Genomic DNA, 13,962 nt, shown 5'->3' on the forward strand with positions numbered 1-13,962 from the left:
GTATGAGTTGGGGAGAGGGAGCAGAGGGAAAGAAGCAGACTCCCCTCTGAGCGGGGAGCCCAATTTGGGGCTTGATTCCAGGATCCTGGGATCATGACCTGAGCTGAAGGCAGAGGCTTAACTGACTGAGTTACCCAGGCACCCCTATTTTTCCCTTCTTATGTCACTTTGTAATTTATTCTTATCATCAGTTTCCATTGAGAACTTTCTTGGACACTCTGTAAGTGCTTGGGCTACGTCAGTAAACAATTCCTGATCCCTGCTCTCTAGGAGCTTATATTCTATCAGAAGAACATAGATAATAAGCATAATACATAAACTATCTCATATGTTAGAATGTGATAAGGTGCTATAAAAAAATGAAAAAGATTGTTAGGGGGATTGACAGAGCAAGCAGCAGTAAGGGCACATGAGGAAGGGAGTTTAGTATAAAAGATAGGTCTCAATAAGAAAGTGGCATTTGAACAATGATTTGAAGAAATTGCAGGAATTTATCAAGTGGATGTATGTTTCTGACAGTGGGGACAGCTATAGCAAGGCCCTACATCAGGAGCATGTTTGATACGCACACAGATGTCAGTGTTGGGGGAGTGAGTAAGATGAAAGCTTAGATAAGGTCAGAGAGGTAATGGGGAGAGAGGCAGAGGAAATGGATCCATGAAGACTGTATTGGAATCTTGCTACTCTGGGGGAAATGGGAAGCCATTGCTGGATTTTGCAGAGGAGAGACATGCTGTAACATATTTTAAAAGGATGACCTTGGTTGCTTGTTAAAAAGACTCTAGGGGAGTGAGAATAAAAGCAGAGAAAAAAAAAGAATAAAAGCAGAGATGTGTTAAGACATTATTAGAGTAAATCACATGAGAGATGATGGTGACTCAGGCCAGGGTGGTAGCAATGAGTAAACAGAAATGGTCAGATTCTGGAAATGTAATGAAGGTAGAACCAGCAGAAAACACATTAAAGCTCTTGGTTGTATATAGGAAGGAGATGAAACTGCTGTAAGACTTTTGTATGTCAATGCCAGTCTAACTTTCCAGCTTCATCTCTGATCATTCTCCTCTGCGGTCTACTTCTCCTCCCACCCCCATATCCATTTTTCCCTAGAGTCATTCTAGATGACCCTCCCTGAGTGATCTAGTGGTTAAAATTGTGGACTCTGACATTAAACCACCTGGGTGTGATTTCTGGCTCTTTCTCCTTACAGCTATGTGGTCTTACCTAGTTGCTCATGCTTCAGCTTTCTCATTTCTAGAATTGGGATGTTAATATTGGAGCCCAACTCACAGAGTGGTATGGTAAGATTAAATGAGATAATGCATATGAACTATTTAACGTAGTGCTTGGCAAGTCTTAGCTGTTATCATCATTAACTCAGATTATGTTCCTTTGGCCACAGTTTTTCCTCTGCATTAAGTAGTAACCCTCTCTTCTATACCCTCTTCCACTATAGTCTACTTTTTGTTTTTGTTTTGTTTCTGTAATCCATATTACAAAAATATTTGAGGAAATCAAAAAATAAGATCAAATCATCCATAATTTACCTATCTCTTTTCATCATTTTATAGTCCCTCTGGTCTTGATCCACATATCTATATTATTTGTGTAATTCTGTTCAATTTTCATGATCAACTCAGATGTCATCTCATGATGCATTTCCCAATCCTGTAGGTAGAGTTAGTCCTTTAAGGCTTTGGGATCCTTTAGTGATTTATGATTAACTTAAGAAGGTGTGGTTCTTTGTGTCTATGTCTGTCACCTCTACCAGACTCTGAGCTTCTTGAATAAAAACATCTGTTTATTCAGGTTTAATTCTTATCACCTAGCACTTAATGGGCATCAGTGAACATTTATAGAATTAGATGCTGAAACAGAGCTTACAAAGGCTCCACTTCAGTCTTTATTACATGTAACGGCCAGATTCATATTTATGACACTCTCTTCCTTAAAATCTTCAGTGGCTTCCCATTCCCTGTGGAGTTTAGTCTAAATTCAGCTGAGGGGATCCCTGGGTGGCTCAGTGGTTTAGTGCCTGCCTTCGGCCCAGGGCCTGATCCTGAAAACATGGGATCGAGTCCCACATCAGGCTCCCTGCATGGGGCCTGCTTCTCCCTCTGCCTGTGTTTCTGCCTCTCTCTCTCTCTGTGTCTCTCATGAATAAATAAATAAAATCTTTTTTAAAAAACTAAAATAATAATAATAATAATAAACTCAGCTATTTGGTATGCTGTACTGTCTGACCTGAATTTGCCTTTCCAACTGTATTTCCTCTCACAGTCAAACTGATGTGTTCACTGTTCCCCAGGGGCCTCCATCCCTTTTCTATATCCATGTCTTGAATCAATGTTTCCTGAAAGCACTCCTTTCCTGTTTTAATGCCCTTTCTCAGGACCCTCCTTAAATGCCACTTCTTTCACAAAGCCTTCTCAGTTATTCCAGCTGGGAATAATGTCTCCATGCTTTGAAGTCTCAGAGCACACTAACTGACACATTTTAACTTTACAGAGGTAGTTAATGGACATGCATTTTCTTTCCTGTTTCCTGTAATCTCTTAAAGGGTAAGTCTAAAATGATTCATCTTTTATTTACAGTGAATTTATGCCACATGTGTCTTGACATCAAAAGTGGGACTCAAAAGATATCTAAACAGTGAAGATTTAAGAAAGAAAATTATATGGGAAAGGAACTTTTTAAGGATATCAAAGTACCAATAGATAAGGCCTATTGATTTTAGCAAAGTTACACGACATAAAGCCTCCTCAAAGAGAAATACTCGTGTATGGTGGCAGCTACAGGGAGGATCCTGGAGCCTACCACCCAGGTACACATCTCAGCTCTAACTATTTCTCTAGCTCCTGAACTTGGTAACCCTGCCTCCTACACTTGGGTTTCCCAATCAACAAAATAATAGAACCAACTTCTTTTGCAGCATCAGAGCTCAGAGTTTCTGATCCTAGGACCCCTTTACAACTTAAAAAAATTATTAACCCCAAAATTCTTATGTGAGTTATATTTTTCTATATATATAAGAAAGTAAAACTGAGAACTTCTGAAATATTTATTAATTCATTTAAAAATAGCAACAAAGTTATCACAATGTTGTAATAACACAGCTTTGAAAAAATAACTTCCCTCCAAAACAATTATTGAAAAGAATGGCATTGTTGGTTATTTTTTTTTCAAATTTTTTCAATGTCTGGCTTAATAAAAGATGACTAGATTCTCAAAAAAATAAAATAAAATAAAATAAAATAAAATAAAATAATATGATTCATCTTTGCATGCCGTACTTTTAAGTAGCACTGGGCAACTGATAATTTCTGGAATGGCTAAATGAATGACTATATGAATAAATAGGATTCCTAGAGTAGTACTCCTATCTATGAGCTGGTTTGGAGGGGAATGGGAAGTTGGGTATGTAATACATCACCATAGTAAGACACTAGGAAAGGTGGTACTCCCTTCCCTGATGCTTTTGTCTGCAGATATTATTAGCTCAATTGTACCAAGCCTATTCATGAGAAATTTACTGATGTCTGACATGTTCCAGGCTTAGTACTTGGGTCTGGGAATACAAAAGATATCATGTACCCTGACCTTAGAAACCCTTCAGATAGCAAAGTGTTCCAGGACTCTGGACCTTGGTTTTGGGTATGTAGGTCCCAACATACATTCCCAAATGAGGTATCACTCACTCTGAATCTATTTCAGACTTAGCTAATTAGACTAGTCTTGTTTTTGCTTTGCTTGACTAACTTGTGCTCTGGGTGGTTTAGCTAATCCATTTCAGTAGTTCAGCTTATTTTTTAAAATTTCCATTCTGGTTAAATTTTAAACTTGTATTATATTTAATTTTTAATTTTATTAGAGCTAGCTTCTCTGTGGAGCTCAGGAGAATTGGCAGTGGGAGCTTCACTAAGACTTTGTGGTGGAACTTTCTAGTCACCTGTCCTGTACCATTATTTTAAACTGTTGAGAAATACTGTGTCATTTTATTCAGTTGAGCCAATATGGATATTTGTTTAGGTAGGGAATAGAAAGATTTAAATAACGGTCAGGTGTCACCATAGAACTGTTTGTTTAAGGAAAACAAATCCACTCCTTTTGGAATCTGATTCAGTGCTTACAGAATCATCCTTCCTCACACCTGTGCTCTATTCTGGTCCTCTATACTCCATCTGTTTAATACTTAAAGTTCTCAGGGTTTTCCTTGTGTCACTTCACCAGTTAATTCCTACCTCTGATTTAGGATCCAGCTTAGGCCTCATCCCTTAAGGACCTTCCCTTTCCCTTCCCACCTCCATCCTTCCCCTTCTGAGATGAGTTACTTACCTCTTAGGTCCATTCCTATAATATACTTTTTTTTTTTTTTTTTTTTTTAAGATTCTGTTTCTTTGAGAGAGACAACACGAGAGAGACAGCATGAGTAGGGGAGGGGCAGAAGGAGAAGCAGACTCCCCACTAAGCAGGGAGCCCAACTGGGCTCAATCCCAGGACTCAGATCTTGACCTGAGCCGAAGGCAGCTGCTTAACTGACTGAGCCAGGCACCTCCCATTCTTAAAATATTCTGTGCATATTCCCATAAGAGAACTTACTACAGTTTATACATTTTAGCTATTTGTTTACTTGTCTGTGTCTTCTAGTAAGTTGAAGCCCCAAGACCTGGGACTATATTTGATTCCTCTTTTGTGTCTAGAAGCTAGCATAGTGTCAGGAATATGTTAGACACTCAGTAAATGCTTGTTAATTAGACAATTCAATACCCAGCTTTCTAAATTCATCACAAGGATAAAAGCTATCAAGAAGTACAATTAACTTTCGCACTCTTGGGCTAAGGTTATAAAAACATTAAATAGGGAATTATTAACATTATTACATAGTTATGTATTATATAATTATAAATATAACATTTAATAATGTAAAAACATTATTACATGTAGGTAATTAATATCCTGTATACAAACACAGAATTCAGTTCTGAGCAACTTCTGCCCTACAAGTAATAATTCTATTTGGCACTTAACTATCATAAAAGTAGATGAACCAGACAATCATGTGTACCCAGAAAAAAAGTGGATAAGGGAGGAGTGAAGGATCAAGAAGGGAGTGAGCTAACAAAAAGCCACGTAGTTAGTTGCAAACTAACACAAAGGTGAATGTGGTTCATGAAGCTAACTTGCTTCAGAAGGGCTGAACTAGGAGCAAAGAGCAAAAGGCAACCAACAGTGAAAGCAAGGATTCATGGGGAACAGGCAGACATGAGCAGGTGAGCACCCAAATGGGGCCCAGGTTCTATGGTATTTTAATCTGTCTCTGGTGACATGGAAGAAGGGAATCTGAAGCATGAAGCTCTAGGGAGGCTACCTAGGGAGTATTAATGTTTATTATAGAGACAAAGATATATTGAAAAGACCTTTGGAAGGAAATGAGAACAGTGACAAACGCTAGCTGGCACCAAGGTCTCAAAATAATTGAAGAGGGGGCTTTGTTGGGGTGAATAGGTGAAAAGTGAGCAAGAGATGTTGAGAAGACCAGTTCTGAAGGAGTGAATTTCAATATACTGATGTGTATCCTCCCCAGTGTATAGAAAAGTAAACTTTACCATCTGCATTATTTTGAGTAGCATATAAAACATATAATTGACACATTTGGAGAAACAATCCTGCCTTGGAAGTTTTGAATTGTGATCTTCCACCGGGCAGATAATTAACTTCCTGTTGGAAAGAAGTCAGCTATTATATATTTGTTAAATGGGTAGGATCCAGTTCATCCTTTCATGGTATTCAACACCTGTGTGCTAGCCATGTTCCAGTACCAGGAACATATCATTGTATACAACAGACAAAAATTCCCACTCATATATAGCTCACATGAGGATAGCAGGGAGCAGGGAATCTGGGGAAAAAAAAAAACCCACACACTAAAGTAGTAAATTATACTGAATATGGAAAGTGCTATGAAAAAAAATAGAGAAGGAAGGTAGAAGATACATATGTGGCCAGGTGGGTTGCAATTTTAAATACGGTACACAGGGAAGGTCCCAAGAAGATGACATTTGAGCAAAGACTAACGAATGAGTAAGCTTTGCAGGCTGGGGCCATATGAAAAAGGATGCCATTTTATAAATTATAAGCCTTTATAATACCATTCTTAGCTAATCTTAAAAATGAGATTGGAAATGGTGTTAGAAGGTAGGGATTGAGAGCACAAGGGGTATTTTATGTTTTCATCCTCTGCTTTGTCTAAACTCTATTGTTTAGTTTTATACTGAGCACCTGGTATGACTCTGCACTTTTTCACTCCATGAAAACAGATACCTAGCATGCATTTTTTTCCCCTTGAAATCTCTTGGAAGAAAGACAATGTTTACTTAATGGAAATAGAAGCTGGAGAGGTTTTACAGAAACCACAATAATAGAGAAAACATGAGTGAGCCCCGAGAAGGTGCGTGGGATAAGTTGCAGAGGTTAAGGAAAGCTGGCGACTGGAAAGCCCCTTAATGCTTTTCCTGAGGGAGAAAAGGGACCAAGGACTGGATATGGTTTGAGCTCTGGACAAAGTGAGGATCCATTAATACTCAGAGAATCTGAAAGTGTCATTTTTGTTTTCAGTTATTTAGATTGATCTATATGACCAGCCTGTTTGTTGTAAAAGACGAATCAGCCAAAAGGAGTGATATAAGATGTGAGTATGAATCTGGCCAAGCAGTTACTCTATTTTGGTGGTGTTTTCCTGGGATAGTTTCCTTTGAAACTCTAAAAGGTTTTTGTTTTTTTCCTAGCCAAACCCTTTATTCTTAATTGTAAAGTAGAAGTCCAGCCTTGAATTGTGTTCAAACTAATAATTCTAACTCTGCTTTTTAGTACCTCACAACTACTGTAGTTATTTTAAAGTTAAAAAGTTAAAACTCTAAATGCAATTGACTTCAATTTACATTATTTTGAATATGTCGCCTTTGGGAAGAGAGACATTTTGATAAAATGAACCCTAAGAGGTCAACGTACTTGAGAATGACTGAAAATCCTCAATATATTTTCCAGATTACTCATACTCTGTTAGAGATAAGGGGACTGGACACTGGGAACTTTGGAATTAGATCTTATTTAACCAGCTACTGTGACTTGCATAAGGAAAAGTCCAGAGAAGAAAGCTGGAACAGGACATCAAAACTGTTTTGAGCAAAGTACATAAAGGGCAATTAAGGAAGCCTTAAATGTGAGAGGATAGATATGTGGTATTCTTCATGAATATCAGGAGAAAATTAAGCCTAGAACAAAGACAATATAGCTTATCCAGGAGACATTTTGTCATGTAACCCTACTCTAGGTTTTCAGCAGCATTTGTATCCGACCTACTATAATACACAGAGCTAAAACAAATAAATAAAGCTGAGCACTAATGCTAATATTTTTGTCTTTGCTAAGAACATATTAAGAAATATAAGCAGTAACTTGCCATAAGGGAGGCTTTTGAAATCAGAAAAAGAAAGGTTGGTAAGAGTGAAGACTGATTTCTGGCCAAGATTTTACCATTGACCCTTATGACTTTCAGCAAGTCATTAAACCTCTCTGGCTTAATTTGCCCATCTGCCTTAAGTGGTTGTTTTCTGTTTTTAGTTTAGTTTTGTTTTGTTTTTTAGAGGGGGTTTGTGGTGGGAAGGAGAGAGAGAATCCCAAGCAAGCTCCACGCCAGACGTGGAGCCTGATGTTGGGCCCAGTCTCACGACCATGAGATTATAACCTGAGCCAAAATTCAAGAGTCAGTTGCTTAACTCATTGAGCCAGCCAGGTGCCTGCATCTGCCTTAAGTTCTTACTGGGATAACATGGCCTAAAGCCTGTGAAGGATGTTTTCCAAAACCATAATGTCCAGGTATCTGGCTGACTCAGTTAGAGGAACATGCAACTCTTCATCTGTGGGCTGTGAGTTCAGGCTTCGAGTTGGGTGTAGAGATTACTTAAATAAATTTTAAAAACTCTGAAAAACCCACAATGGTCTATTTAAGTGTTTTTAAAATAAGTTGATTTCCCTAAAATGTGATTGTATGTGCAAGCCACTGGCAATATTATTGGTCACGGGTAGCAGTCCAGTAGCCTGATTTTTGAAAGCTGTAGACACCCCAATGCTACTGACTTTATAACTTCTTTGTAACTTTATGGCTTTAATTCAGAAATTGAAACATGTTATATCAATTAAAAAAGACAAAAGAGAGGGAAAGAGAGAGAGAGGGGGTTAATGTATGTTCTAAAGACAAAATTATCAAAATGGAAAGAAGACAGACGCAATAAAAAGAGCAGGTATCAGAGAAAGCCTTGAGTATGAGAAATCCACTCTACAATTGAAAGTAGAGAATGAGGAAATATATTTTAAATCCCAATTTCCTTCTGCAGCAAGATACTCTTTAGAAATAGATGCTAAAAGCCTATGTTACCCTGGTCTAGCTTATTGTGCTGGTTACAAAAAAATAGAGAAGGAGCACCTTGGGGGAAGGGATGGGATTTCTATAGTAGGTACTTCTTCCTTTACAGGTATAAACAAAAGACCAGTTGGTCTAACCTTGTGTTTATTTGTCCTGTAAGCCACTGCAGGTGTATGAACAGCATTACTTCTGCAACAAAAGCCTAGACTCACCACATCTTGGGAAGAGAATGGCCACTACCTGGGGGGCAGCCTTTTTCATGCTGGTGGCATCCTGTGTTTGCAGCACTGTCTTCCAGAGAGACCAGCAGACTTGGTTTGAGGGTGTCTTCCTGTCTTCCATGTGCCCCATCAATGTCAGTGCCAGCACATTGTATGGAATTATGTTTGACGCAGGGAGCACTGGAACACGAATTCACGTTTACACCTTTGTGCAGAAAATACCAGGTAAGTGTAACTGGTACCCTCACCAGTGCCTACTAATCCATACTTGAGCATCTCCTTCCAGAAACAAATGTGCTATGAGTACACAATATGAGTTACAGAAACTTAGAGCTACTGAATATCTTTCTTCAGAGAAGATTTTGGGCCATAATTAACATATAGTTTAATTCACTGTGAAATTAGCTCTGGGTTTCCTGTAATCTGAAACCCATATGTCCAAGAAGTATAGCTATAATTTGTCTCTCCTTTTCTCTAAAGGTGGTTGATACTCCAGGGTCCAGAATATTGAGAATTTGGAAGTGGTCTTGAGAGAGGATTCTCCATCCTTGGAGAAGGAGATGAGGGAGACCCTGAAAATTAACTTTTTCTGAATTTCCAGTGCTCTCAGGTTGCACATAGAGCCTAGGGGATGGGCAGCCCAGGTGGCTCAGCGGTTTAGCACTGCTTCGGCCCAGGGTGTGATCCTGGAGACCTGGGATGGAGTCCCACGTCGGGCTCCCTGCATGGAGCCTGCTTCTCCCCCTGCCTGTGTGTCTGCTTCTCTCTCTCTCTCTCTGTGTCTCTCATGAATGAATAAATAAAATCTTAAAAAAAAAAATAGAGCCTGGGGCAGCAGTAGGAGCTAGGTATCCATCCTAAGAAATGCCATAGGGACTCTTAAGAATTGCCTGTCATCAAAAAAAAAAAAAAAAAAAAAAAAAGAATTGCCTGTAATCTTCTGTCCCCCTACCCAATACTCCTGCAAGCCACTCCTCACAGATGGGATTACTTGGCATGGCTTGGAGGAATAACCTACTAATCTAGTAGGTCATATGATACAGAGCCCACTATTAAAAGCAGCCTAACTTTTAGTAATCAGCCATCTCTTCTCTGTTTTGTTCATGGACAAAATAGGACAGCTTCCAATTCTGGAAGGGGAAATTTTTGATTCTGTGAAACCAGGACTTTCTGCTTTTGTAGATCAACCTAAGCAGGTGAGTTTTTGACAATTAGATGTTTAGATTCTTAATGCTTTGATAACTTCACCACACCACTGCTTTAAATATCTCATGCTGTTCACTACTCATACTGAGGCCATGTGCAAGATCAGTTTTCTGTCCTCAGCCATACTGGATAACAGAAATTTTACTCCCCAAGCTCTCTAGGGCTTGGGCAGAAGGGGGCTAGAATAAATGATAGACATGCAGGAATGACAACATCTTTTAAGAGATTGTTCCCTTTGTATTTAAGTTGATTTTGAGTTGAGGCTGTCAACTGCATTGATTAATGTAAATACAGAAGTTAGACATGGAGTTCTATATAGAGAGTGAGGTATAAACATGGCAGCTGAGACAATGTAGACCCACTGAACTTCATTTCAAAGTACCCTGATATAGGACAGACCATGTATGCCTATACTCTAGAATTTGGGCAAGAACTCATGAAAACAAAAATCTTTAATATTAGAGGATGAATGGAGAGTTTGGCATGACCGTATTTCACATTTGAGCAGCCATATGTACTATACCCAGTTGTTAGAGGCCACACTGCAGTAGAATAAGACATGATATTGAACTTTAGTAGCAAATACGAAGTTATTATTCCATGTTACAAGCATAATCATTAACCAAAGGAAAACCTTATAATAAAAATGGCCTGGGGAATAAAATGTCATGGGGCACTTGGCTGGCTCAGTCAGTAGAACGTGCAACTCTTGATCTCAGGATTATGGGTTTGAGCATATGTTGAGTGTAAAGATTACTTAAAAATATAATCTAAGAAAAAAGCGGCTTGAACTTGAACTGAGAAGATGTTTATTTTCTCAGCTCATGGTTATGAAATGATAAATGCCTCAGAAATTTAGGAGCTGTTGAAAGCAACTACATTATCAGAAACTGATTTGACATTTAGAGAAGATTGTGTTGTGGTTGCCAATTATAATGATTTAGAGGCAGTGTGTTGTCAGATGTTCGCTCATGGAAACGGTGGACTTAAAATAATGATTTTTAAATTTCATAAATTGAGTATCTCATGTGTACTGTGCATGTGGGTGCTGGTGATGTAAATATAAACCTAACATGTTCTGTCCTTACAGAGATCATAAAAACTGTAGCATAATAGCTACGCCAACATTTGTGTGGCATGTACACACAGTCTGCCGCATCTAATGCACTCAGCAGTTTTGTAGTGGTATGAGGCCTGTCTCCTTCGTATATATGAGAAGGAAACCAAATCCCTATATTAAGCCATGGGGCTAGCAAGCAAATGTTCTAACTCCAAATCTGCAGTTTTTTTCACTAGACTCAACTTCCTGGCCTAAAGCTAATGTATGGAACACAAAATAACAATCGAATAAAATGACCATGGTATAACAAAATCATTTTTGTTATTACCCAGCTATAATTAAATGGATTCTCCTTCAAAAAAGCCTACTTCTCTAGGTTTCTCCTACAGAGCAGAGAGTGCCAGGAGCCCTCTGCTGCCTCACTCTTAGTGTCCCCCAGAGCATGTTGAGGGAAGAGACATGCTTCCCTCTGTGGGAACTGTTCACTGGATGTTCACTGGATGGACTGTTTACTGGATGAGTAGGTCATCTCTTTTGAAGGGTGCTGAGACTGTTCAAGGACTCTTAGAAGTGGCCAAAGACTCAATCCCGCAAAGTCACTGGAAAAGAACCCCGGTGGTCCTGAAGGCAACAGCAGGACTGCGCTTACTGCCAGAACAGAAAGCCCAGGCTCTGCTCTTTGAGGTAATGTTTGAAGTCCTTTGCATCTTGAATAATTCCTTTTCCCCTATGTGAATATTTTCTCTAAGGGTTTTTAGCTCTCTGGAGTGTGACTGCTACCTTTAGTATTCCACCATTGCTATAGCATTGGGGTAACTGGGCTCTTATTCTAGCTACTTATTTACATTTGTAAATGTTACTCTTGAATTTATACAGCTTTTCCTAAAGAAGTTTAAAGTACTTTCTGTTCGTGATACTCTTAATTCCCTTGTTAAAGCAGAATCATAGAAGTGATGTTTAGCCCACTTCATTGAGGTATAACTTAAAATATGTACCTTTTAAGTATGCAGCTAAATGAATTTTGACAAATATAGAAGTTTCCCTGTACCCTTTTGCAGTCCGTTTACCCCTTCCCTGAAGTCAGGCCACCACTGATCTGCTTTCTGCCATTATAGATTAGTTTTGCTTATTCTTATATTTTATATAAATGTGTAATTATACAGTTTATGTTCTTTTTTTTTTTTTTACATCTCTGACTTTTTCTCTCAGCATAAAGGTTTTTTTAAATTAAAATTTTAATTTTAGGGGTGCCTGGGTAACTCAGTCAGTTATGTATCTGCCTTTGGCTCAGGTCATTGAGATTGAGCCCCATATCAGACTCCTTGCTAAGCAGAGAGCTTATTTCTCTCCTCACTCTGGTTGCTGCTCCCCCTGCTTGTGTTCTCTCTCTCTCTGTCAAATAAAAAAAAAACAACTTTTTTTAATAATTTTTTAAAATTTTAATTCCAGTATAGTTAGCATACAGTGTTAACCAGTTTCAGGTGTACAATATAGCAATCCAGCAATTCTGTACATTGCTCAGTGCTCATCATGATAAGTGTACTCTTAATCCCCATTACCTATTTCACCCATGTCCCCTCACCTTCCTTCTGGTAACCATCAGTTCTCTATAGTTAAGAGTCGTTTTTTGTTTGTCTCTTTCTTTATTTGTTTGTTTTATTTTTTAAATTCTGCATATGAGTGAGACATGGTACTTGTCTCTTTCTGACTTACTATGCTTAGCATTATATTCTCTAACTTCATCCATGTTGCAAATGCAAGATTTCATTCTTTATGGCTGAGTAACATTCCATTGTTTATATATACCATATCTTCTTTATCCATTCATCTGTCAAAGGACATGGGCTACTTGCGTAGTTTGACCACTGTAGACAGTGCTGCAATAAACATAGGTGTGTATGTGTAAACATAGGTATGCATCCTTTTGAATCAGTGTTTTTTGTATTTTTTTTCGGTCAATACCCTATAGTGCAATTACTGGATTGTAGAGAATTTCTATTTTTAACTTTTTGAGGAACCCCCATACCATTTTCCACAGTGGCTGTACCACTTTGCATTCTGCATGAAGGTTCCTTTTTTTCTTTTAACATCCTCACCAACACTTGTTTCTTGTGTTTTTGATTTTAGCCATTCTGTCAGGTATGAGGTGATATCTCATTGTAATTTTGATTTGCATTTCCCTGATGATGAGTGATACTGAGCATCTTTTCATGCATCTATTGGCCATTTTTATGTCTATTTCAACTTCTTAGATAAAAAATTTAGAGAGTTTTTTTTAACTCAATATTTTTAACATTACTGAACATTTATTTTGTAAAAATAACATGTAAACTAATAAGATTTAAATTACATATTGTGAAAAATGTTTATAGGTGGGATCCCATTTTAACAAAAATCACAGTTGGGGTGCCTGGGTGGCTCAGTTGGTTGAAAGTCCAACTCTTAGTTTTGGCTCAGGTCATGATCTCTGGGTCATGGAATTGAGCCCCAAGTAGGGCTCTGTGCTTGGCTGGGAGTCTGCTTGAGTATTTTTTCCTCTCCTTTACCCTCCCTCTCTGCCCCTTCCCATGTGTGTGTGTGCTGTCTCTCTCAAATAAATAAATAAATTTTTAAAAATCACAGCAAAAAACTATTCTGTGTTATAGGTGTGCTAATTCCAAGCTCAAAATCCATTTTCCTTTGACTATCAGTGCAGAGGGCTTAAGTCCTTGTCCAAGGACAAACTGCCTAGAGTGTCTGCATGAGAATCTGAATTTGGACTCCTCATTCATTTTTTCTTTTATTGAGCATATGAGCTTACCACGTACTGGGCATTGGTGGAGTTCCCAGGGATATTCTGTAGGGAGCAAAAAATGGCAATTAGTCCATGTCCTGGCAGAGCTTGCATTCTAGTTGCAAGCAGACAGAAACTAAACAACTCACTACGAAGTATTTCAGGTACTGTAGATAATACAGAGAAAGAAAAGAAGGGGAAGTCAGCTAGGGAATGCTGGTGGTGGTGTAGAAGGATATGACTTTAAATAGAATGGTCAGGAAAGACCTCATTGGTAAGATGC

At 38.4% G+C, this 13,962-nt stretch overlaps 1 protein-coding gene across 2 annotated transcripts in view; it reads left to right on the top strand.

The window, feature by feature from the left end:
- The first annotated feature begins 5,137 nt into the window (after positions 1 to 5,137).
- ENTPD5 (ectonucleoside triphosphate diphosphohydrolase 5 (inactive)) overlaps positions 5,138 to 13,962 on the top strand; it is a 28,250-nt gene continuing 19,425 nt past the window's right edge. The window contains exons 1-5 of one of the 2 annotated variants that reach the window (XM_041758626.1): positions 5,138 to 5,267; positions 6,613 to 6,685; positions 8,580 to 8,865; positions 9,757 to 9,836; positions 11,447 to 11,590. In XM_041758626.1, coding sequence (XP_041614560.1) covers positions 8,649 to 8,865; positions 9,757 to 9,836; positions 11,447 to 11,590 — 441 coding nt within the window. In that variant the 5' untranslated portion in view covers positions 5,138 to 5,267; positions 6,613 to 6,685; positions 8,580 to 8,648. The remainder of the gene's footprint in view (positions 5,268 to 6,612; positions 6,686 to 8,579; positions 8,866 to 9,756; positions 9,837 to 11,446; positions 11,591 to 13,962) is intronic. The other variant, XM_041758625.1, reaches the window with a different exon arrangement.

The sequence above is a fragment of the Vulpes lagopus genome, chromosome 6 (assembly GCF_018345385.1).
Source record: "Vulpes lagopus strain Blue_001 chromosome 6, ASM1834538v1, whole genome shotgun sequence".
In the NCBI taxonomy this organism is placed as follows: domain Eukaryota; kingdom Metazoa; phylum Chordata; class Mammalia; order Carnivora; family Canidae; genus Vulpes; species Vulpes lagopus.